This window comes from Phasianus colchicus, chromosome 9 (assembly GCF_987193195.1).
Source record: "Phasianus colchicus chromosome 9, bPhaCol1.hap1.1, whole genome shotgun sequence".
NCBI lineage: Eukaryota > Metazoa > Chordata > Aves > Galliformes > Phasianidae > Phasianus > Phasianus colchicus.
The window spans coordinates 19,195,340-19,221,058 of record NC_143444.1 but is presented as its reverse complement, the minus strand read 5'-3'; the positions used below and the strand labels follow the sequence as shown (position 1 = coordinate 19,221,058).

At 38.2% G+C, this 25,719-nt stretch overlaps 2 protein-coding genes across 2 annotated transcripts; one reads left to right on the top strand and one right to left on the bottom strand.

Annotated features, from left to right (window-relative positions):
- Positions 1-38: 38 nt before the first annotated feature.
- On the top strand, positions 39-18,144 carry SPATA1 (spermatogenesis associated 1). The gene is made up of 13 exons (XM_031600108.2): positions 39-820; positions 1,682-1,788; positions 6,631-6,748; positions 9,430-9,483; positions 9,572-9,896; positions 9,991-10,239; positions 11,891-12,032; positions 12,181-12,241; positions 13,163-13,280; positions 13,994-14,119; positions 15,929-16,098; positions 17,213-17,311; positions 18,040-18,144. The coding sequence occupies exons 1-13, from the start codon at positions 785-787 to the stop codon at positions 18,142-18,144; spliced, it is 1,710 nt and encodes a 569-aa protein (XP_031455968.2). The 5' UTR covers positions 39-784.
- Positions 17,319-25,666, bottom strand: CTBS (chitobiase). The gene is made up of 7 exons (XM_031600129.2): positions 25,487-25,666; positions 25,112-25,250; positions 23,905-24,113; positions 23,093-23,264; positions 22,126-22,223; positions 21,218-21,379; positions 17,319-20,227 (listed from the first exon to the last, which is right to left on the bottom strand). The coding sequence occupies exons 1-7, from the start codon at positions 25,613-25,615 to the stop codon at positions 20,042-20,044; spliced, it is 1,095 nt and encodes a 364-aa protein (XP_031455989.2). The 5' UTR covers positions 25,616-25,666; the 3' UTR covers positions 17,319-20,041.
- Between the last annotated feature and the right edge of the window lie 53 nt (positions 25,667-25,719).

The following is a 25,719-nucleotide window of genomic DNA, read 5'->3' as shown; positions in this document are numbered from 1 at the left end:
TGCGGAGCCGCCGGGTGCCGCGGGGCGGAGGGCGGGGGAGCCGCGTGCGGGTTCGCGCTGCGCCGGGCTCCGCGGCCGAAGCCCCTGCGGGGAAGAGCTGAGCCGCAGAGCCAGCGGCGGGGCTGTGTTCCGGCTGCAGCGGGTCGTGGCCGTCGCCCGCCGGCAGTGCGGCCCGCCCGGGCTGGTGACACGAGGGCGTGGAGCGGTAGCAAGTGTGTGTGTGCAGGGAGTGCCGGGAGAGCTGTGCCGTGTGCTCCGGCGGCAGCCGCTGCGGAGAAGTGATGGGACGGTCTGTGTTATCAGCGTTAGGGACAAACCGGGCTTTTCGTGACAGCCGGGTTTCCATGGCGTGTTGTGTTTGGACAGTACGACGTGGAATGTGCTGCATACAGGTGGCTGGGCTGCGGCTCGCTGCGTTGGCCCTATGTCAGACATCAGCCCGGGCCCTGCGGGAGTCCCGTTTGTGTCTTTGGACGCACAGAACAATTGTGCAGGAAGTCACCTAGGGAGATGCCGGCAGGAAGTGCTGCAGGCGGTGTGAGGGCGGCCGGGCCCAGTGGGTGCCAGGTGACGGGCTGTGTTGGAGGTGTGGGAGGTGTGTGCAGTGAGCAGGGGCCCGCTGTGGCACAGAGACAGATACATGCTTCTCATAAATGGGAAAGGAAAATAAAGTAGCCTCTCTGGCGACAGAGTGTCATGAAACACGATTTTAAAGAATGTTTCAATCAGAAGGAAAATTAGGAAGCCCATCTGGCACCCACTGTGGTCAGGCACAGCAGGCAGCATGTCATTTGGCCAAACGAGGCCTCAGACATCCCAGGTGAGTGGTTTTGGACTTTTCCATAGGGTTTTTTAGATTTCATAAAAAGAATAAATGTATACATGCATTAAAATAAGTGAGACTACGCTGTCTCTGGGAGACCTGAAAGGAAGAGCGTGCCTTTCCAAGTTTTTATTTAGTAACTCAACAATTGAATAAATGCTTAATTTAGCTTATTTGCATGGTGCCTGGAGTGGAAATTGGGAATGATTTTCAGAAGTGTGTCCCATCCTTGCCTGCGCCATTTGATGTTCACTGGAAGTACCAGGACCCAGACCAGGAGGTCCCACCGGGACCGCAGGTCTGAAGGCACTGTGGGTGAGCATTGCTCAGAGCATTGCAAGCATTACCAAGAGCCCTTCTGTGCTCCAGAGTCATTAGTGTTATTAATAACTATCAGAAAAAAAAAAAAAAAAAGTTTTTTTTTTTCTTGTTGACACTTTCTATTGAGTTTGGATCAAGCTTTTATGGCTTTCCACTTTTTATGAAATGAATAAAGGTGTGATTTTAGCCGAAGTATTCTTGTATTCATGCCATATGCTTTTTGTTAGGCTGTGTCTGTCGCTGTCACAGTGACATACAGCAGAAACACAGACTCTCTTTTTTCTCATTTCCACTTGTTCTGATGTGACTTATTTCTGTGCCGTCACCTGGCAGTCGTGGACTGTTCTGCTCATTGCTGTTCTAGTTTATTGGGTCATCACTGGAGATAGAGCCTTGCTTGGGTCTGTACGAGCATTAAATAAACCATTCCTGCCTCCAAAACTGAAAGTCCAGTTAAGCAAAACAGAGTTAATAAGAAGAGAATTATAATATATATTTACTGTTAAGATCATCTTAACAATTAATTGATTTGTTTAGCTGGTGGAGCTCCATGTCTTTTTTGTCCCAGAGGAAGTGTGGAACTTCAAGCTGAATACAGTTCCTTTGGCTCTTGCCAGCAAATTCATCTCAGCTGGGTTTATAAGGTGAGCACACTCTTAGTCTCAAATGTGATAACACCTATAAAATATTTACTTGGTTGGTCCTCTATGTTGTCTTCCAGTCATCTGGTCTAGCTGTTGCTCTGTAAGGGTTAGGGTTAAGCACCAAGCATAATTATACCTGTTAGAAGAAGCTTGTTCTCTACTCATCTCTGGAGAATAAGTGGTGCCTGTGTCTATTTAATAGAATCATTAAAGTTGGAAAAACCCACTAAGATTACCAAGTCAAACCATCCCCACTAACCATGTCCCTCAGTTTCTTCTTCCAAAGACAGCAACTCTACCTCTCTGGGCATCCTGGTCTAACGCCTCACCTCTCTTTCAGAGATGATATTTTTCCTGATATCCAGCCTGAAACTCCCCAGCACAACTTAGAGCCACTACCTCTCATTCTGGTTCTGTTTGTACTGTTACCAGGACAATGCAGCCCTTGATTTAAACCATTGAAATGTACTTTTAGAGCAGTGCTAGTATTGCTGCAGAATATTTTTTGTTGTAAAATCACAGTCTTATACTTCTGGAGTTTGACTATTAAAATCTTGAATTCTTTTCCATGGTGTACCAGCTTTGAGATGGAGTGGCTCAGTGGAGGTGGGAAAGCCTGTCACTGAGCCCTCTTCATCTAAAGAAAAAGATTAAGCTGCGTATCAAAAAGGGATGCATTAGAGCTGGGAAACCATCTGCATATCTTCTTTCTTCTATAATATTTCTAAAAGGCTGCCCACAGTGTGTGCTCTCAGAGGACTTTGTGGAAGAATACTTTGACAGTTTGGTCTGTGCTCCTAAACACTTTGCTCACAAAATCTGTGTCTGTTTGCCATAGAAAGAAGTTGCAGACGAAGTCAAATAATGTAAAGGTTTGTGTTGGAATGGAGCTTTTACATGCATCTCCTCTGTTCATGCGCAAAACCTGTCAACTTAGTAGGATTTGCAGGTTTCAACTCATTTAAATTTAAGTTTGTATTGTCCCCTTAAGACAATATATTATGTAACTGAAAAAATTGGCATACCCACTCTACTGTACAAATCTCCAGTAGAGGTGCAAAATACAAAGCAGGAGTGGCAAATCATTTCACGTGTCTGTCCTGCATTCTCTGGAGTAAATTTATTTCATTAAGGCTCAGTTCTGAAGCAACAACTTAAATTAGGATTTTTATTGATTTCAATGAGTTTGTAACGCAAGAGAGACATGGATCTATTAGAGCAGGTCCAGAGGGAAGATGATCTAGATATCCTGTCCTGGCTGGAGCTCCTTTCATACGAAGACAAGCAAAGTGATCTGGGCTTGTTCAGCCTGGAGAGGAGAAGACTGCAGGGAGTTGTTATTACAGTCTTTCAGTAATGAATGGGGCTTCTAAGAGGGAGGGGGAGAAACTTTTTACAAGGACCTGTAGTGACTGGACAAGGGATGACGATTTTAACTAAAAAAGGGCAGATTTAAATTAGGTACTAGGGAGCACTTCTTCACAGTGAAGGTGATGAGGCACTGAGCAGGCTGCCTGGAGAAGCTGTGGATGCCCCGTCCCTGGAGGTGTTTAGGGCCAGGCTGGATGGGGTCCTGGACAGCTTCATCTGGTGGGGGTGACCCTGCTGTGGCAGGAGTTGGAAGCAAATGGTCTTTGAAGTCCTTTCCAATTCAAGCCATTCTGCAGTTCGGTGATATGTCTAGGTATTTGTTGCATACTAAAGAGTGTAAAGTAATTAATTATTAATTATTCTGTGAGTGCAATACAATGCTACAGTACATAGGCTCTAGCGGTAACTAACACTGGACCAGCTTATCACTGTCTTTAAAACATAAAATATTCTAAGAATCTTCTCTTAGTTTAACCTGGGAGAGAGAACAGCAGCCCTGTTGGTGCAAATTGTGCTGATAGGTCTGCCCATCCAGTTTGGTGATCCTATTACTGTGTGTGTCAGCTCAACAAAGGACTGCCAGATGTAAGTACAGGCCACTTCCATTAATCATGAAATTAGAGGAAAATATTAAGTGTATAATCATCTGCAGCTCAGGGTTCTTGTTCCCATGAACTTGATTTCTCGGCCTATGTGATCTTTTATTTATTCCTCATTCCTCACCACAGAACCAATACTTTTGTTATTTCTAGATGAGATAGCTGCAGTAAACTCTAGTTTGCATTATTTTTAAAGGAACACTTTGAAGGAAATGACTCAGTGTGACTAGGCTTCTGTTAGCCAGTGGCAGCAAGTAAGAAATATGTCATTATATGTTCATAGCAGCTGCACTAGCAAACATCAATTTCTGTTGTGTATTCCAGGTTCTGTATACCTAAATGATTTTCTTCTGTGATACATTATCATAGTTACTTGAATATTTTCCTTGCTGCTCATACATACCTTAGATTTAGATTTCTCTGCTAGTTTGAAATGGCATTATCAGTGAAGGATACACAGTTTTAGAATTGCCTCTGAAAGAGTTTGCAATTTTTGGATTTCAGAAGATAGTTCAAAGGACATATCTGCTTTGAGAAATCAGTTTGAGGAAAGCTTAGAGGAGACATATTTGAATTACAGATTATCTCTTTTCTCACATACGACCCTGATAGGATGTGTGTTGAATTATGTTTCCATCTTTCACGTATTTCTTTATATACTTGAAATAAATGACATCTGCATCAGGTGTGGGCAAAATGTGGATAGCAAAGAAATAAGTAGAAGCTAGATGTTCAGAGACAAAGTAGGATGGCCTAGATATATCCACTCTGCAGACTGCTTGACCCTGGGTGTCCTCAGCTCCTGTGCTCCAAGCAGAATTATAATCCTGAGGAAGGTCCTTTGAGTCCCATGTGTAAAATAACACTTGAAACATTGTAGCTCACTGAAACAGTTTTTATCCTATGGAGCTGGGGGTGTTTTATATATAATGGATATGAAATGAAGGCATAGAGTGCAACTCTGCTGGGTCAGTGCTGAAGATCTGCCCAAGATGAAGGGTTGGTATGTCCTTGTCCATACTATTTACTGAGAATGGTATGTCCCGTACCCCAAGCTATATCTGAGCATCGCTTCAAGAGTGACAGCTGGCCTGGGCCAAAACCCTGCGAGGTATGAAACGCTGCAAGGTAATGTACTAACACTTCAGCAGCGTGGATGATTAACAGTCTCGGGCCTGATTTTGTTCCCTGGTTTGTTTTATATGGCAAGATAGAAGCAATTAGAACTGCTCATGTTGTGATGCAGAGCTTTTGTGTGACTCTTGCACATTTGGTTTCAATCTGTGGAGGTGCATATTTATTGGAATTGAGTGCACCCTCAGCAAGTTTGCATATGACACCAAGCTGAGCAGTGTGGTTGATATTCTGGAGGGAAGGGAAACCATTCAGAGGGACCTGGACAGGCTGGGGAAGTGGGCCCATGAGAACCTAATGAGGTTCAGCGACGCCAAGTGCAAGGTGCTGCACTTGGACCAGGGCAATCCCAGGTATTTATCTAAACTGTGGGAAGGTCTCCTTGAGAGCAGTCCTGCAGAGAGGGACTTGGGGGTCCTGGCGGATGAGAAGCTGAACATGAGCCGGCAGTGTGCATTTGCAGCCCAGAAGGCCAACTGTGTTTGGGGCTGCATTTAAAAAGGGGTGGCCAGCAGGGAGAGGGAGGTGATTGTCCCCCTCTACTCAGCTCTTGTGAGGCCTCGTCTGGAGTACTGCATGCAGGCCTGGGGTCCCCAGCACAAGAAAGATGCAGAGCTCTTGGAACAAGTCCAGAGGAGGACCACTAAGATGATTAGAGGGCTGAAGCACCTCTGAAGAAAAGTTGAGGGAACTGGACTTGTTTAGCTTGGAGAAGAGAAGGCTCTGGGAAGACCTCGTTGTGGTCTTCCAGTACTTGAAAGGAGCATGTAAACAGGAGGGGGAAAGACAGTGGTAGTGACAGGACAAGGGGGAATGGTTTTAAACTAAGACAGGGGAGGTTTTGGTTAGATATTAGGAGGAGGTTTTTCACTCAGAGGGTGGTGATGCACTGGAACAGGTTGCCCAAGGAGGCTGTGGATGCCCCATCCCTGGAGGCATTCAAGGACAGGCTGGATGTGGCTCTGGGCAGCCTGGTCTAGTAGTGGCTGGCTACCCTGCACATAGCAGGGGGGTTAAAACTAGATGATCTTTGAGGTCCTTTTCAACCCAGGCTGAAAATACGATTCTATGATATGATGATTTTGGTACTGAGTTCATTACTTTGATATTTGCATGATTTCCTGTAGTAGATTAAATTATCTAATTTGTATTTGCATCAGCTTTCTCATTCTGAAACTATGATAGAAATGTTCACAATACAGTGTTTGGTTTTGATTTAAAATACATTTGCATGTACATATACACACACCCTACTATAAATTAGTGTTGGAGAAGAGAAAACCAAAGGAATGTGCTTGGCACTTAAGGTGATGAATTATCCTGTTGTTCTTAGTGCATAAATGTGGATGTCTCACAGTCCACCGAAATGGAAATGAATGACTGTAGTTTCCAGTGCTTTTGTTATTCATTCCTAAAGGATTCCTAAAGGAATCTTTTTCAAATTTCAGGCACTCTCGTATACTCACTTCATGTGGGATTCCTTAAGTATGAATATTGCTAGCTGATGTTATGACAGCCTTTTAATACAGTCTACTATAACGTGATACAATGTGCTGATTTCTGCCACACCAAACATCTCTGATCTACAAGTAATTAGGTACTGTTTCAGAAAAGAGTTCCCTTTTTTGTTCATTCTTTCCATGCAAGCCAACATTTAAATATCATTATCTTTCCCCTCGTACTAGCTAGCCATCATTGTTTGATCTTATAGATGTATTAATGAATAACAACATTTTAGGGTGTCTCCTCACACTACATTAAGAATGCTACGGGAGAAGCTTGGAGAATACCTGGGTGGAGTTGCAGTTGCAGACAAATTCCAATTTTTAAAATGCATTGGGAAAAAGCTTGCAGTGGTAAGTTCATTTATTTATATATATATATATTTCCCTTTAATGCACTTCTGCTTTATAGTGTAAACTATGGATTTGGTCCCTGCTGGTTAGAAAATATCATAGAATCATATGTAGGTCACTTCAGAAGTAATGCCTCCTGTTTATTCTCATGGAAAATACAACATACACAAAGAGAATAATATTATTTGATAGAACAAATTCTCAGCTACACAACACTATTTTTCAGTGTAGTCACTGCCATTAGCCAACTGTGTAGATGAGCTGATGGAGACACTTTTCATTTCATGATGTGACAGCTGTGTATGAGCTGTCCGAAACATGGCTTGTCTTTCACATTGCTGAAATGCACCTCCCATCACTTCTCTGTTCTCACATTCACTGTTTGGTCTCCATAAACATTCAGCAAGCATCAGTGAATGTTAGTGGGTGCCACTGCTTCCTTATAGAGGAGTTCATTGACGCACCTTTGCTTCATCCATACTTCCATGTCAGACTCCATTCTGACAGACTGCCCCTCTGCTGCCACCTGTCATATGGCAACAAAATTTAATGGGGTGAGAAGGTTCAACCCCTACTGCCATCCCACCAACATCCACCTCTGACATTGTGGGCCAATATATAGGCCAATGTAGTAAAACAGGAGGCATTACTTTTGGAGCAGCCCTTGTACAATGACTTGGGTTGGAAGGGACTTTAATCATCATCCAGTTACAACCCCACTGCCTTGGGCAGGGATGCCACCCACTAGATAACTTTAGGAGCTCTGTCACCATTCAATTTTAGATGCGTTCAAGAATGAGCTCTTCTATTTTTCCCCAAATACAAACACACAGCTTTAAATATCCTTTAAATCATCAGATGTAATTAGTTGCGATCCAGTGGAAGATGCTAAGACAATAGATTAAATGTAACTATTCTAGCTGAATAAAAAATATTCCCCCAAGGTCAGTACATGGTTAGGAGTATGGCATTTGAAGAATTTGCAATGGGAGTTGATTAAGTCAGAATTCCTTAAAAGGGAGGAACCTGCAACCTTGCCAATAGCCTTTAAAGATCAGTCTCTGAGTGAAAGCTTCTCTGAAGGTAAATTTCATGTCCTTAAATCAGTCCACTAATACAGCTTGAGAAGGTTTATGCAATCAGAAAACTGTGTCTCTGAATCATAATTGTTCCTCACTCTGATTTTCTGTATATTTATCTATCTTACAAACGATAGCTAAAGTAAATAAACTTGAAAATCAGATCAACTGAAAGTGCATTTGAGTAACACACAAAAAACCTGTATATATGTATAGATATATGTAGATAGATATATATATGGATACATGTATGTAGATTTTAAAGACTTTTTTCACCTGCTTGGAAATGGATTTGGAAATTAATTACAGGGCAGAAAGTTGGTGCTGCTCTTGATTTCATTTATAGTCAGTATCACTAAAATTACCCACACAGAAATCTAGAATAAATACCAAGTAATGTGTAAAAAGTAGGTGAAAAGGCTTGAACAGGAGCTTCAGGACTGTGATGCAACCTAAATCTGAAAATATGCATAAACCTACAAAAATTTCAGATGTTTTTAACTGGATGATAGTAACTGAGATGATATATTTTCTTCCTCACTGTCAGATCTGAGGTAAATGGAGAAATTTTCCAGCTCCCTTGAGAATGACAAGGGATTTAATAACATATTTTGCTTTTAATAGACAATTGAATACATTAGTAGATACAAGTAAAGGTTTTTTAGCAATGAGTTAAAAATATAATTTAGCATTCCTTTATATTTGCTTTGTAACAGAGGGTAAAACAATGAAGCAAATAACTAGTTCATTTATTGTTTAGGGTCATGGTAACCTAATTGAATTACCTCTCCATGATCAAATATTTATTGAGTTTGTTTATTTTCTCAGTGTTCCGTTTCACAATGTTTACAATGTAAACAGTACTGAGAGTTGTAGTCTGCTTGCAAATGCAGGTCGTTAAATGAATTCCAGTCAAAACCATTTTAATTTGTTCTTCCTTTTATATAGCTTGTGTCTCACTGTGTGGCCATTTTTGAGAACAGAATTTGGCCCCATGTTAATTTAATTTTGTTATTTCATCGCTTAATTGCAAGCTCAGAATATTTATCTAATGGTGTATTCCAATGGTCTTTCCAGTTTATATTGATTACCTTTGATTTTTTTTTTTTTTAGAACAGCTGTTGAAATCTGAAAACATACATCATACAAAGAATACCAAGACAATAAATACTGCAAGGCATAGGAGAGTTTTTTTTTTTTCTATAGACACCAAATATTCTGCATTGTTGTATGAGGTGAATAGAGAAAATTATGTTAGACTTGGCATTTCTGTTCAGATTTGACTTGAAGCAACTTCTAGTAAAGGTAGACTTTCTACTGCTGTCATTGTTGGGTTGAGTCCTTTGAACCACAGCAGAAACACATACATGTACTCTTGTGTGTCTGATTTAAATTTTGAAAGGTAGAATAGTTTCAGTGCCGTGTCAGAAAACAGAGTAGCATTCTATGTTTCTTCTCTCCATCAGGCTGTTGCGGAAGAAAAATGTAGTATGTAAAGACAGCAAATAGAATACAAAAATTAACAATATTAATTATTAAATGCACAACATTATTGGTAAGAGAAGTATTTTATCAATTATCTTCTGCTTTTTTATCTTCCAGGTGAAAGCAAAGCAAGAAGCAGAGCTGAAACTGAAATCGTTTGCTCCCCCTTATGTATGTATTTCATGGCATTTAAGATATCATTTTCAAAAGCTTGTACATTTCTTTTTTTTATGTCTGTTTAATATACTGCATATTTTAGGCACTGTATCCTGAATTATATTTATTACCTCAAGTGGAATATTTTGAAGATGTTTATCCTTTATCATCATCAACACAACAAAGACATCACTTTAATGCGGAAACTAATAGGTATGGTCATGGATCAAGACTACCTAATCTTCCCCAACAGAAAACTGAAAGCAAACAATTTTTAGAAAACATACAGAGCAGTCATCAGCTAGAAAATCAGAAAGTGTACAGTCCTGCAGAATGGTCTGAGAAGGAATCTCTTCCAGTATTGCACACGAGTCATGAGCAAGACCACAACAGGATTACAGAAACACAGACACAGTTCAGAGAGAAAGGTACGTTTAACCAGTGCAGTGAAGAAGGAGAACTATTATAGTTAACATTTACCATGAAATAATATTTCTCTTTTCTATATCAATTATTTTGTAGATCGAATTGGATCCAAGGGATCTCTCTTCACACCAAGTCCTTTAAATCCTGCAGATCAAGGGACTGGAAAAAGCTGTATAGTACAAAAGAACTCCCAGCATAGCCATCTCAGCCAGGATCCAAAGGAGCCTCATGCTCCTAAGTTGAATGACAAAGCCAAAGGAACTGCTCTTACTCTTCATGTAAACCACAGTGATGAACAAGACCAAAATAACCAAACACATCAAAATCTCATGACATATCCAAAAGGTACAGTTCACTGTCATCTTGTTGCTAAACCAAGCTTTCTAGAAAATTGGCAGAGTAAAGCTAAATTTAAAAAAATCTGTTGGTACAGCATAAGTTGAAACATTGCTGTCAGAGCAGTACTCTAACTTTTAAAATAATATTATCTTTCAAAGTGTACCTTTTATGTTGTATGAGTGATTTGTTATATACTGTTACAGAGAAACATTTCAATATAGTCAGTGCGTTTGCCTGAACTTAATATGGAAACAAAATGCTAAGCAGGTACTGTAAAGATTGGAAGGTAATGATCCTGTAATTCAAAAGCAATTTTAAATGAAAAAAAAATTGTTATCAGGAAACCATGGAAAGCAATTCATTCACTTCATCTTTCATGGTTATCTTATCCATGGCTATGTTACTACTGAAGGGAAATTGCTTTCTATCCTCCTATGTAATGTAGACTTACTGTTATTTAATACTAGTGAACAGTGGCATTTCTAAAACTGAGAGGCAAGAGAACTCTTTGAACAGACTATAGTGAAGATATATGAGAGTATGGAGTGATTTAAAGCTCACATAAACTGGGTAGCAGTTCTGTGCTCAGATAGAAAATGTTGTCTGAAAGACATCTATTAAATATTTTCTATAAAATGGGGTGTCTCAGGATACTGAGAGAAATTAAGTCTCTAAACAGTTATCTAATGTTCTTAATGGTCCTACATTTCTAGTAACTACAAATGAAGAAGTGACCAAGGCATTCAAATTAGATTTGAGTAACCACTATTAAATTAGCATCAAAATGACAAAATAAATTGTTTATTAGGAAATAATTTTGAAAGATAAATCTTAATATTTGTATATAATTTTACAGTTAATATAAAAAGGTGAACCTTCTTTTGTTGCAAATTTTTAACAAGAAATTATTAAATGAGATTATATTCGATTTTGTCATAGTTATGGGCACTTTACTGATCTCATTTAAAATTATTCTTGATATATAGTACTTTGAGTAAGAAAACAAAAAATTTGATATTGTGTTCTTTTAGACATGTCTGAAGAATGTGTTAGAAAAGGCTTTTCAGTTTCCATTCATAATCCATAAAAAATAGTGTTGTCCCTCCATTATCATGTCAACTGAAGTTTGAAGCCAGTTAATATAGAAATACATCTATATGTGTATTTTCATATATATGTGTTTATATACATGATTGAAAAGTTTTCCATAACTTTGTTTTGAATGATGAAGGATGGAGGATTTTGTTGCACAAAGGGTAGGCAAAGTCTGTCAGCAGTTTTCTTCTGAAAGATTTACTGTATACAACTTAAAGCTGATAACATTGAAATGCAAAATGTTTTGCTGACTTTCTTTACCAGCTCCAGTTTGTCAGAGAATTTCAGTCTCTGAACGGCAGAAAGTAGTAGAGAGCTATTTTAGGAAATGTAATCTAAATGATTTCCTTATCTGCTGTAATGTTTCTCTACTAGTTACCAGAAAGAGATAGATACAAATTGCTAAAACAAGTGATTTTTTCATTTATTTATTTCCCGTGTTAATCACAAAAACATTATTTACCCCAGAGATAATCTTATGTATTGAACTGATTTATGATTAAAAGTGCTTGAAGTTTATGATTATAATCTATATATTTTGGTTATCATTATTCTGTCACAGAACTAAACAGCAGCCTAATTACAAACGTGGAAAATAATGATCACCAAAAAGATGGCACACTAAGGGGAGACAGAACACAGCAATCTGGAGTTCACAGAACACTGGAAGACCAAACCACAGAATACATACACAAAAACCAAAGGTTAGTAAATAATGATTCTGACCAAACAGTGAATACCATCAATTCATGAGTAGAAGCTTATTTTACAAAATTCAAGTAAGTGAAAAAAAATGGAAAAGAAACTCCACATCATTCCATTAATTATCACGTAATTCAATTTTATCTTTAGGTTGCTGCCGTACAGAACTAGCAAGTCTGTAACTGTTCTTGGTGAAAACCTGGATGATCAGGTTTGTTTTTCAAATTAGAATATTCTTTGTAATGTGGAGCAGTAAGCATAATCCTCCACCTAGAAAAAGGGTAATTTTGTAAGACGGGTAACTCATTAGAAATATGAAATGTTTGATGTAGATTTTAGAGTAATTGAGTAAATTAATTCATTTAGTGCTGCTTTGGAGATTTGCTAATGAAAAATCAACCATATTTCTAAATAATGAAATCATGGGAAGTGGTACTTTTGGTTATAATCTATTTATATAGTAACCACCTCAATCTTATTCATATTAGCCAATTTATTTATTATTATTATTATTATTATTTATAATTTCTTGATAGTGACATTGTATTGACTTTATCAGTGGCATTTTCTATAATTTAATTATTTCCAATGGGATAAATATTAGTTTTATCTCAAGCAAAAAATTTCATTAAAAATATAAAATTATTTAAAGCATATGTATGGAATTGTCATAGCATCAGAATAAGGACATATTTAGGAAGACACAGCCTGCAATCATACAGCATAATATCCTCCCTATTACTTGTATCCTGTGAGTAATTATAAGTGCTAGTTTAGAAATAGGCAGTCCAGCTTTTGCTACCCAATGAGCATAGTTTTAAAGCCAGTTATTTCTGGTCTTATATGGGTATGTCAGCATCTTGTGAAGTTATGGACATGGACAAGAATATTTAGCAATAGTGTACAACATGGACATTGTGTTTTCCTCTGCAGTTTCAGTGTTGACTGTTCTGATTCTGTTGGTAGATGTCCATCTGTTTGGATTTTAGTAATCATTCCTACAGGCAGAATAAAAAAGAGATAGTATTCAGGATCCATTAATCCCTCACAATCACTCAGACCACTCTCAGAATGTATGTTTAATGTAACTGTTCTGGATTGTAAATCATGTACTTGTCTTTTGACTCACTAGGCAAATGAGAACAATCAAAATGATCCGACTTGTCCAAAAGAATATGCTTCTCCTCCTAGTCTACCTCTTCTGGCAATTTCTGTAAGCACAGCTCAAGTTCCAGCAGTTCAGGCAGAAAGTATGTGCTTCCAAGAAATTTCTGGGGAGTTAATATGTAATATGAAGACAGAAATACTTACCTTTTGAAAGAATTTGTGCATATATTTATCCATCAGATTGTTACAAATTTTCTGTTTGGATAATGGGGGAGATAAGGAGGGAGACTGGGTAAAATACTGTTGATTTACATTAGAATGTAGCAAAGATGAAGATGGTCACTTGCTGATGATCCTCAGCTACTTATAGGAGAAGTATATAAAAAATGTTTGTGATTGACCTGTTGTTGCACACTCGTTGAAGTCTGAGATATTATCTTAACTATTTGCTATCTATTGTTTAAGGCAAAATTTTGCTACAGATTTTATCAGAAATATTTTGAGCAGGAAATAGTCCTCAAGAGGTTTTCTATCCTTATCTGTCAGGAGTTTTCAATGTATATACATCTAAATAGTTTCTGAAAGTAATTTTTCCAATATATTCCACAGGCATTTAACAGGATGTGTACTGTTTGCATGTATATAAATGCCTGAATGCATGCTGGTCTACTCATTTTCTTCTAATGCAGAAGCCATTTCCAAAATTTAGATGGTTTATTAAAATAAAAGAATTTCTACTGCCTATTCTAGCAGAGTTTTTGGCATGATATATGATGGGTGGATTATAAAAATCTTGATTGATCTTTCCTCCTTGCAGTATCCAGATGATTGCTAAATATAATTGTAATATCTTTAGAAAACAAGATGGTAGAACAATTGGAACAAATGAAGAAAGACAGAAGGCTCATGGAAAAAAACAGAGAAGAACTGGTCAAAAAAGTGAAAACACTACTGGAACAAAATAAACTGAAGAGATATCATGGTACACTTTTTTAATTTATTTTGGAATTTGGAATGATAGAGAAATGCTGAAACCAATGTGGAAATGTTAGTCAAATTCTTTGTCAGTGAGTTTAATTACAGAAAGCACAGCTGGCTAAGCAAGAGCCCTGATAATGAGAAAGCTCATTAGAAGAAATAGTATGGTAGAAAGGCTGAAATGTCTTCTCATGTACTTCTGTGTAGTCTTATAAATCTGAAAATACTGTGGCTTTTATAAACCATCCAAGTTGTGTCCTGCATATATACAGCTCCCAGAGAGCTACTGCTGGCTGTTGTATGTCAGGTCTCAAAACTGCACTCTAAAACTCCCTTTAGCTGATGCTTACCAAGGTTTTGACATGTTGATAGCCCTTCTGTTCTAACTGCCAGATTAATACTTTTTTTTCCCCCCCCCCCTCTGCTATCTAATGTATTCAGCATATGATATGCTGAATTAATAACCCTATCATGGCATGATTACAAACCTTGTTTTTTTTTACATAAGTAGTTATTTCATTGAAATCTCACCTAAATTTTCTTTGTAAAAGTATTTTGAAGTTTATACTTAAGCTGCTTTCCTGAAGTCACATTCCAGTTATGCAGAGATTAGGTTTAATTACTGTGATGTTTTGAGAGTACTCTTTGTACTTAAATGCAGCTAAATTGCTGGGAATATCAACTGTTATCTAACTGATATGTAGCTTTGTCAAAGGGAAAATACATCCCATTTCTGCCAGTTGTCCTTTGAGGGCATGGCTGTGCTGCATTCTGCAGCATGGTGAAGCTGTAGTTTGAAAAAGGAAACTTGGTCTCTTCAGTGAATCTGCAGTAGCATGAGTCTGCAAGGCAAGCTCAATTCACCCTTCTGAGATTAAGTCCTAAATGGTTCCTGCATTCTCTTAAAAAACACTGCCCAGTTAGGTAAATTAAAGGTTATTTCACAAGGATTTCAACAGCTTCTCAGGTTCTTTAAGAAGCATTTGTACCTCCAAATTATTTTTATCAGACCTATACAGTTTCAGAAGTGAGTGCATTCGTATTTTTTCACAAGGTACAAAGGTGCAAAGGGAAGAGTATGTTCTTTAGGAACAGCAATGAAGTCTGTATTTAATTTCATCCTAAGATTGCCATGCTGACAGTCATTCTTGGTTACATACTATATAGTGTTTGAACACTGGGACTTTTTTTCTGGTAAGTTTCTATGAAGCAGTTGTCCTGCTTTCCTAAAATATGCCTTAAAATAAATTTCACACTGCGGAATAGCAGATGTGTGTGGCCATCAGATTGCCACACTGCTATAAGCCAGCTGCTGCTAACACGTAACAACACAGCTCAAGAAATCATAATTAAATGTAAAGATAAATAACTGTTTCCCATAACCCTGGGACTTCTGTTCAAAATCTCTCGCCCTGCAGAGCTCAAATTCTGCATAAAGCCTTTAATGGTGCTACAGTGGACTTCAGACAGTGGCAGGCATCCCAGTCTTAACAGGTATGGAGGGCTTGCACAGCTGAAATCTGCAGAATTGCCAGGCTAAACAGAATTTGGGTTTTTGATCTTCTGATATATCTTAGGAGACAGAGAGAGCTTCATGTTGCAAGTCACTGTGTGAAAATTCTAATGCCTCTATAGTGAATGTAATTTTAACAAAGATTGTCACAAATTGCTTTCTTTTAAAATAAACTTACTGATATTTTTTAATATCTGCATTGGCCAATTGAATCCTGTAAGATCAGTTTGTCATTACAGTCTTCAGTAGACCTTAAAATAAGATTAACAAAACCAAACAGTATTATATATTCCTGTGTAGATCGTGAAGAATGGAAGAAGAAATACTTTGAGACTAAGAAAGCTACAGTTTCACTGGAGAATGTTTTAAGCAAACTGAGACAAGATTTAGAGCATTGCTACCAGAAATTACTCTTGCAATTAGAAGCCAGATATAGCCGAAAACAATCAAACAATACAACAAACTTGAAGGTATGTACTTAAATTATTTAATTTTTTTACACAACCTCTTTCTTGTATAAAATATAAACGAAAGTAACAAATTCATCATCAATCAGTGACTTCTAAATTAGCTGTAACAGTCAAATATTCCTCATTAACCTGAGTTTTGGCCACTATGAAGTTACTCCATCGAGTTCTTGTTGAAATGGCTGAAGGCTTGAGTCTGAGCTTTTGAATCTTTCTGCTTTGTGTTTGTACAATACTGTCTCATTACAAAATATCCTTTTGTTCAGTGTGATTTTTGAGTTGTTCAGTTCTGCATTGTTCTTACAATCCAAAATTTCTCATGAAGAGGTAATGAATTGTAATTATGCTTGAAGAAGAGACATCTCTGAAGTTTTTGAAATGGTTACACCTAGACTGTTGAGCAGTTGTGAGTTTTGTGCTGTGCTGCTGGTGTCAAAGTAGGGGAAGTTCATAGAGGAATTACAAAAAAAAAAACAAACCCAAAATGGTAAACGCCCTTCCCAATAGTCACAGCTGCTGCTTTCATAAATGCATCATAGAAGCAAGTATATTTGCAAATCTGAATCTGGCATAGGAAAATACATAAACTGTAGGAAGTACGTGGTGCATCTTATGCCTGTCTGAAAAGTGGGAGATGATCTATGATTGTACAGTGTATATAAATGCACATTAACATAAATACCTAAAATGTAAAAATATGAAGTTTTTATACTACATTTTTATTACAAGCTATGTCTAAGTATGCTGGTATCCTTTTTGGGGAGTCAGAGTTCTTAGGCTCCTAGGCTGTGCACAAGGAGCCTTTATATATGAGATATGCACAACTTAAACTGCAAAACAGTATGCTGTTACTGAGGAGTTCTGATCTGAGAAGTGAGAGGGAGAAGGGAGGAAGGCCACTGGCTGCTGAGGAGAGCCACCCTCTGTTGGCAAGCAGACTGCTTCCAGACCAGGACAAGCAAGCGTGCATTGAAGGATGGAAGAGAGTGGAACTGGAAAGAGTCCAGAGGATTGTTTCTGAGTGGTGAAGTAGTACTCAGGGAATGAACAGATGCCTTAATGCTGATCTACATTAACGTTTTTGTTTTTTGGTTTTTGGGTTTTTTTTTTCATGTAGAATAACAGAATCATCCAGATTACTACAGTGCAGCATGAACTTGATCAACTGAAAAGGAAGCTGGATGGTACAAAAATGAAACTTGTAATAGAAATTAAGGTACTCTGAGTTTATCTTAGAACCTTTTGATTAAAGCAGTAAAAATGTTACTACCTATTAAAATCTTCTCAAACATTAGAAGACCTAAATATTTGCTAAACAGATCGTATTTTCAAGTTTTATGGTATTAGTTATCATACCTTAGCACTTGAACCAAATTACTTCAGAGCATCAGGTTAGTAGCTGTAGTTTTGGCATTAAAGCGCTTTCTTAAATTTTCAAGGTACTATGTTGCAATCTCTTTCATGAGAAGTAATTGAAGAAACATAGTAGGTGAGGTATAAAGAAAAAAAACCAGGCAGAATGATTTTCCAGGCAAATGCAAGTTCTTGTCAACTGCTTTATTCCATATCAGTGCTGCCTATGGCTCCTTTAGAAATGGTAGAGGCCTTCATATTGGATAGCAGTCCAGCTTTGAATGCTTGAAATCTCAGTGCTCTGCATCACAGAGATTGTGGCACTGTTACTGAGTAATCTAGGGTGGATATGCTTCCTTCATTGTATTACAAGGCAATGAATTCCATGGTTAAAGAAAGACACCACAGCCAAGTGCTAAAACAAAGCTGTCTATCTAATTAGACATGTAAGATTTCAAAGATAAAAGATGTATCCTGTATTCAGCCATCCCGCATAAAAGTCAGTCAGTCTTAGTTATATAAACACATATGCACATCAACTCCGAAAACTACTTTAAATTACAATTCCTTAAATGTCTGGTTCTTCTGCAGATGAGAAAGCAGGCAATAGCAGATTTACGAGCACTGAGAGCAGAACTGATGCAGAAGAAGATTCATTCAGCTTTAATTCTCCAGTCTGGGAAATCTGGAATTTAAGAGCATGACTCAACAGTAATGTATATAGAAGCTCAGAACTTCTATGTTGCTTATTTGTACGCTCTTAAATTTCTCTTGTAAAAAGACATCAGCAATGCAAGTGATGTGGAATTTGTAGACTAGCCTACTAATGTACTGCAACTCACATCTTTTTCTCATTACTGAAAGGTTTATCAGCTACATGAACCTACATTTTAACCTAGCCATGTGTCTAAAACAAAACTAATTTAAAAATGTAAATCAGTGAATCATGTGACATCACATCAGTATGCTGATGTTCCTTCATACCTACTAAGCAAATAAACCTAAAATCTAAAGTCTTCTTTTCAGATTTTGGGGCACACATTTAATTTTTTGATACATGATTAACATACATCTTACACAGAAGTAGAGCAGAAGTAATCTTTGTTTAGCTGTTTACTGAAGTGTATTTTAGTCATTATGTGTATACTTGTCTATAAAATATCAATGTATTACTGCTACGTTATTAAGTATGAACAAAATCTTTTGGTTCTTTCATATCTAGGTGGTATTATTTCCTCTCTCAAAGGAAAGCTGCATAAACATTAGCCTTATTCTGTAATTAGTGGAAGATGCAAGCTCTGCCTTCAATAAGTTTTAATTATGATCTTGGTGCTACTTACAGTACTGTACAGTCTGCTTTCCTTTGAGTTCTTTCTCAAGAAAGGATTTAATAAAAATTTTAGTGCTAAAGTATTAATATTAAAATAGCAAAGCCAGCTCGATGTATCTAATTCAACTTTAATTAGTAGAGTGACTAAAGCAAAGCATAGTTGTTCTTTGGTTAGGAGACACTTCTGAGAAGCAGAGAAGCTGTGTGGCTGTAAGCTGTGAAACAAGTCATACATAAACAGACAACAGCATTTATCAATCTTAGAAGGCAGTGTTTCATTTAATAAAAAAATCCTGTGGACAGCAGACAGGCTCTCCATGACTACTGTTACTTGAACAAGTTACACAATTTCCCTAGGCAAATTATTTTATGAAGAATATTAACTAGCTAGAATGAAAATACAATCCCCTACTATCTCAGGGGAAACACCACATAAAAGCAAAGTAAAGACAACTAAGTGGATCTTGAAGTGTGTGGAAAAATATGTATGCAGTTCATTAAATACGAAAACTGACTTCTAGTTTTGAGGAAATAGAAAAGTTTGAAATGGTAGAAAACACCATCCCAGTCCTTTCAATATTAATGCTATCTCTTCAAGATAAAGTCCAAGATTTTTGGCTTTTGAAACTAAAGAGTTTACATGATACACAGATATGGTGAAACGTGTTTACTGAACGTTCTTTTCTAAGAAGAAGAATGATAAAAACTTTAAGGGCAATTATTTCATGTTACATAATTCCTTTGATGTATAAAAGATCTTCTCTCTAAGCACAAGTTTCACCAAGCTGCATCTAAGCAGCAATCTGCCTATCAGTAATCTGCGTTGAGCCATACTCAGGAATGACTTTGCTGAAATACAGGTTGGGCTGGGAAGTCAGAAAGCTGAGTCTGCAACTGTGTGACCACAGACTGATTACCTGCTGCACCAGGCAGCCTTAGCAGGGACCATTATTATATGGGCCCTGTAAATTCACTTGGTCTTGTTACCAGATAAACACTAGGTTTGAGCTTTAGGTAATTTACTACTGTTTTGAAAAATGAAAAAGATGAGAAGTCTTTTAAAGTGCACAGGTAAAGCAACTTTACAAAGAATGAAAATACAGTCTTACGTACAAAATAGCAAGATGAATTTCAGTAGGTCTCAAAATTTTGATTGTTATCGTGGTATATTTATAAAAAGTCAAAATCTGTCATGCTATATGCTATAATCAGAAGTGACCAATTTTCATAATTCTAAATCAAGTAGTTCACGATTTCATATACTTATGGTGTCAGGGCTTGCCACATTGCTTTAGTTTGTTTTTCTGCTACAGCTTCCCTGGAATAGTCAAGACTGTTTCCATTCCACATGCCAATGCCCCTTAGGCCTCGATTCTTCACATATGCTGCTTTTAGAGAGATGCTGTGAGGGTCATCATACCATACTTGGTGGAAGCGACCAAGAGAATCCTAGAAAAACATGCAAACAGATAATGTCAGTATATACTTACCTATATAAATATGATATATTAAAGTTAATTGAGTTTTGTTATACTTTCTATTCAATACAGTGAAAAGTACAATTATAAGGTTGGATATACAAGCTATGTGTATTTATATTACAATGCTTTCCTGATTTATGGTTGTTTCTCACACGGGACAATTTAAAAAAAATAAGTCAAATACTTGGCTATAATTTTACATAGAGAATTTAAGTTATAAAGAAGTGATGCATTTTAACTGAAGTTAGAAGAAAAGACCTAAATAATCTCTAATGTTTTTTGTTAACTATAGCTATGATCTAGACACGCTATCTAAACTAGCATGTAAATTTAGTTAGAAACTATGTCCCTTTTTTCCAGCAATAAATGTTTTTTAGAGGTAGTTGTAAAACTCTTAGGAAAGTTATGTGGCCTTTACCTGGTCACTGCTTAAACACCTTCTGATCTTATATACCTTACACTGAAAATTCTGCCCAAAGAAACAAACAGTGGTGTTCATGTGAAGTACAATTATTGGTGGACCCTTTTAGTAGTACTACGTAGAAATCAAATGCAGAAACGAACACCCAAGCCACTAGTTTAGAAAAACTTAACAGCATCCGAGAATCTCTATTGGTTTAAATCAGTCTTCAACATCAGAAATCTGTAACAGTGAAGAATCAAGCTAAAGGATTTCTTTGAACAAAATACCCTTTTTGACATGGTACAGTTTCTTCTCAATAATAGCTGTGGAGCAATGAAAACCTTCATTACTCCTGTAATCTCAGTCACTACATTCCCTTTTCAGACTAGAAACAGAAGAGATGGAAATCCAGTCATCTTCTACTACACAGGGAAAAAGAAGAGAGACTAGAAAACACAAATGAAAAAGTCTAACCCCGAAAATTTTATAGTCAAAGAACTATGGCTCACAAACAAGTAGTCCACAATGTGTGGTGTTTTGTGAAGAGACACATACCTTGTATTCATAAAATGGAGAGTTTTGTACCTCATCCCATAGCGCCCCTGAAATAGAACTGTTCACCTGCTTCATTATTGCTCCATACGGCACCTGATGCCCTGCAGCATCACTGCAAGGGGCATCACGGAATGGTACTTTGGAAAGGGAACAAACATGATCCTGAAGGAAAAGAAAAAAAAAACCAGAAGGTTGGTTGGAACACATTACAGTGTTATTTAACTCCAAAATAGCAGTACAGACAAGAACAAAGTCACAAAAGCCACAAAACTCCTAGATATTTAAATATCTGTGCTAGTCGTGTTGTTTCTAGACAGAAGTAAATTAAAACAGTTACATTTTGTTTAAACCATAGTGTCACAGCATTGGCTGGTTTTCATTCAACTTACACAATTGTCTTACCTATTTCCCTTCCAATTCTAATTCACTTTTACATTGTTTTCTTAAGTACAGTGTAATTTGAGATTCCATGATTTATCCATAAGCTGCTGTACTGCAACAGCCATAGTTTTACTGTTGTTTGTTGCATCTAATGTTTAAGCAGTGAGCTTAATCTGCAATCAACTGTGTTGAGAAGGCAGATACAAGCGTTGCAGAGCCTTTGGACATTATCTCTTCTCATACAGATAGTATCTATAGCTCTTTAGTCAGTCAAACATGTTGCTTGGGTATTACAGGGTTCAGGTTACCAATGAGGATGGTAACTGATAAGCAAACAGGACAAGGAAAAGTCTCAAGTCCCAAATTTATGCTATTAGCCATCAGACCACAGTATTTCCTAATCCAAAAACAGGATTACTAGTATCTAGCTGGTTTCTTCCTTAGAAGTAGAAAAAAGAAAAAAAAAAAAAGAAAAGAAAAGAAAAAAAAAAAGAATTATTCATTTGCAACCATACAGTTAATCTTACCTCAGATAAGTTTAGGCACACGTAATCATAGCCATACCAGGGGACACCCATCACAAGCTTCTTAGGATCAATGCCCATTGTAATGTACTCTTCATACCCTAGTTTTGATGGAAGTAAAAATTAAAATGCACTACTGCATTTTCCCAACTGACTTATAGCCATAGTCAGCACAGGACTTGCATTATCCCTGGACAGAAACTAAGATGTAAGCTCCTACCAGCACAGTCCCAAATTGGCTCTGTTCAAGTTGCCAGTAGCAGCTTTCTCAGCAGTGCTGATAAGCATTAACATATTTACAGTAATTCAAACTATCCTCACTAGGTATTTCTTAGCAAAAACAAACAACAGCAACAACAGAAAACAGACAGCTCTAGATTGATCAGATTTATGATTCTCATTTATCTCTCAGTTCATCTGTGCTGACAGTTCCTTATGGGTCTGTGTGGGGAGCCAGATCAGAGAACTGATTCCAATTTAAAATCATTGCTTCTCTTTTATCCTTATTTTTAAGCAAATCTATCCATTCTGTAATCCATCCAGCTCACTGTGTATGTGCATGAACAGTTGCACCAGCAAAAAATAAATCCACCCTGTTGCCAAAGGAATCATTTCTTAAAATTTATCTTCAAAGGAACCTGCACTGATCACAAGGATGAGACAAATGCTGCAGGTTCTTTGCAAGCTCAGGCAGACACTATTGCTTTGGCTGCCTTTTGTCATGCTAGAAGTGTTCTTCCACAGCCACAAGTGCAAGATAATGATTTTACAAGTGAAAATGCAATTGCTAAATGTCTATCTTCAGTGTTAGAGGGATCTGAGATGCTATTTTCCCAGTAGGACAACATGTATTTAAGGCCACTAGAAAACCTTAGTACAATCAAAAAATATTTCTAAGAAAGAGCAATCTTTTCTAACTATTCATGTGAACATACAAATATTTAAATTTCTGAACAGGTCCTGTCCTCACCAACTAAAGTCTGAAGGTAAGGAGCATTGGCTTTTGCAATACAGTCGGTCCAGATCTGGCTCTGCTCATCATAAGACATCACAAATAAGAAATCACAGGCAGCTGCAATCCCAGTGTAGTTGTAGCACCTCTTATCAATGCACGCAGGGGACCAGGCCACATCAAATGTTACCTCAAGGAAGAGTTAGTTAGAGATACATGTTAGTATCATGTATGGCACTTTGGCAGTCGTTTTCTGCTTACAAAGAGCTGTATCTTTTAAAGACAGTATTTCCCAAATGTTGCACAGCGTTTAGCACACAGTGATACCAGTAAAGTCTAGGAGAAGCCGCTCAGCTGACAAAACAAACTTTAGATAATAAATAGTGACTGCCATTATTTGTGAATTCAAAACTAGACATGCTGTTTTTCTCAGTTTTTCCACAATTTACCACTTAATTTTCAAGCACCAAAGAAATTAAAATATAATGTCAAAATCATAAAAAATTTAGAAACCAGTTTACTGTTTTTTCACTAGAAGGCCCTACTTTAAAAGGATTCATCAGGCCATACTAACTGGTATCTCAGTTACTGACAATAACATTGTACCTACAAATCTCAGATAAACCCTTCTTCCATTTAAATTCAGATTGGTCAAAGAGGTGATTCTTATGACAGAATATCAGATCTAACATCCATAATTAACCACTGATGATAATATCACACATTAGCTCTGCATATTTTTTCATATTCACATGCTAAGCAGTGTTGTTAAAACTCCTTGTATTTCATTAAGTTAAGCTTAATGTTTGCATAAGGTACATTTTCATTACCTGTGATCCTGGAATTTCTTTGTGAAAAGCATCTGTAGTTTCTTTAACAAGCTCCGTTAATGCATAATACTCAGGAGAGGTTTCATTAACTTCTTGCTCTATATCTATATTAATTCCATCCATATATTGTTTTTTGGCAAGGTCCACCTGCTGGGATATCCACACTGCTCTTTTATCCGGGTCAACCATTTCCTTAAGAGGTACATCACCTAGGCAGGAGGGCTCCAAGAGTCAACATGTATTTGCATCACAGAATGGAGAAAAGATTTGTCTTTACTAAGCTAACTGACACAGACAGAAAATAAAAATCCCCACACATATACTGGTATCTATTTCATCCTTGTGCCATTCCTGGATAATAGAAAGGGCTTAATTTAATTTTTTAGGTATAATTTTGAGAACCCACACCAGGAGAGATTACTAAATTTCTTTAAGACAGCTGTGTTTAAAACAAAGTTCCTTTTGGAATTTCATCTCCTTCCTTCTGCCTATTACTCTCAGCCACTGTAAATTTCCTTTCTTGAAGGCAATTGACTTCCTGGATTTCCAGAGATCCAAAGGAACTGCCTTTTTCTGCTTTGATGCACGTGCTTTTACATTCAACCCCTCTTGTTTTCCACACTGTCATCTTTGACCCTGTTCTTGCCTTGGCAGATCCTAGACTTGATTACGGCACACATGTGCAGACTGACATGATGGACTTTGCCTTTCTAATGAGCTTTTGTACATGCACTTCCTGAGTATTCATGTTTTCAAACTCACACTTGTAACATACAAGGATTGAGTGAAAAATGCTAAAAATAACTTGCAACCGCTGTCTTTACCCTGTCTTCTGGGTATTGCACATGATATGTAGAAGACAGACCAAATATTGTCTTCTACAGGCTTTTCCTTCTCTCTCTTCTTCCCTGCTCTCCTCCTGCTGCGATGCTCTCTGTTAGAGACCATTTATTTAGATGTCACTGGAATGGTTTTGTTATTACTGTGGCACAAGACAAGGTTGGTTTTAATAAATACCTTGCATACCAGCACATGCAAAAGGTCAAGGTAAGATAACCCTGTGTGCACTATCCTCTTAGTCATTAACAACTCACTGATTTTTAATACCTTGCATAGCAGCAGACGTGAAATGTCACAGTATTACAGTGCTACGTACATTATGCTCCTGGTAATTTACAAATACCCACATTTTGATGAAGCAGCCCACCTTTCAGTACCACCCTGGCGCCTTTGGAGTGAGCAAAGCACAGGAGCTCTGGATCGTATTTCCCGAAGGCTGCCACGGTTGTAATTTTTGACCAGTCATAGGATTTCCAGGCTTCTTTCCCCACATCGAACACGAACACCTAGAGGTGGTAAGAGGCCATCTCATCAATTCTAAACCCTTCTCCGTTGCAGAACACGACTTTCTGCTGGACCAGAGCAGGGAGTCAAGGGCTGAGGTGCCCAGGGCTGCCCACGGCCACCACAGGAGCCCCAAACACCAGGCTCGCCCCGGACAGCCAGGGTCACCCCGCACTGCGACCGCTCCCCCCCGCCAGCCGGCCCGCAGGAACAGCTCCAGCAGCACCGGGACGCGCACCTCGAAGCCGCCGGTGCCCGCGATGGGCTGGCAGAGCCGCGGGTCCTGGCAGGGACACGCAGCTGCGCAGCCCAGCAGCTGCAGGAGGCCCAGCAGCGACAGCAGCCCCGCACGCCCCCGGCACGCCATGTCACACCCCGCCGCTAGCTCCGCTTCCGCGGGCGGTGCCGGCGAGCGGGCCGGGCCGGGCTTGCAGCTCCTCCCCGCAGGGCCGGGCCGGGTCCGGGCTGGAG

Excerpts from the sequence above, each read along its gene's own strand:
- SPATA1 (XM_031600108.2), top strand. The coding sequence starts at position 785 with ATGTCATTTGGCCAAACGAGGCCTCAGACATCCCAG. Across the intron at positions 821-1,681 it reads CGAGGCCTCAGACATCCCAG|CTGGTGGAGCTCCATGTCTT; the intron begins GTGAGTGGTTTT and ends TGATTTGTTTAG. Across the intron at positions 16,099-17,212 it reads ACAATACAACAAACTTGAAG|AATAACAGAATCATCCAGAT; the intron begins GTATGTACTTAA and ends TTTTTCATGTAG.
- CTBS (XM_031600129.2), bottom strand. The coding sequence starts at position 25,615 with ATGGCGTGCCGGGGGCGTGCGGGGCTGCTGTCGCTGCTGGGCCTCCTG. Across the intron at positions 24,114-25,111 it reads CGCCAGGGTGGTACTGAAAG|GTGATGTACCTCTTAAGGAA; the intron begins GTGGGCTGCTTC and ends CCTCCTGCCTAG. Across the intron at positions 20,228-21,217 it reads CTCCATTTTATGAATACAAG|GATTCTCTTGGTCGCTTCCA; the intron begins GTATGTGTCTCT and ends ATGTTTTTCTAG.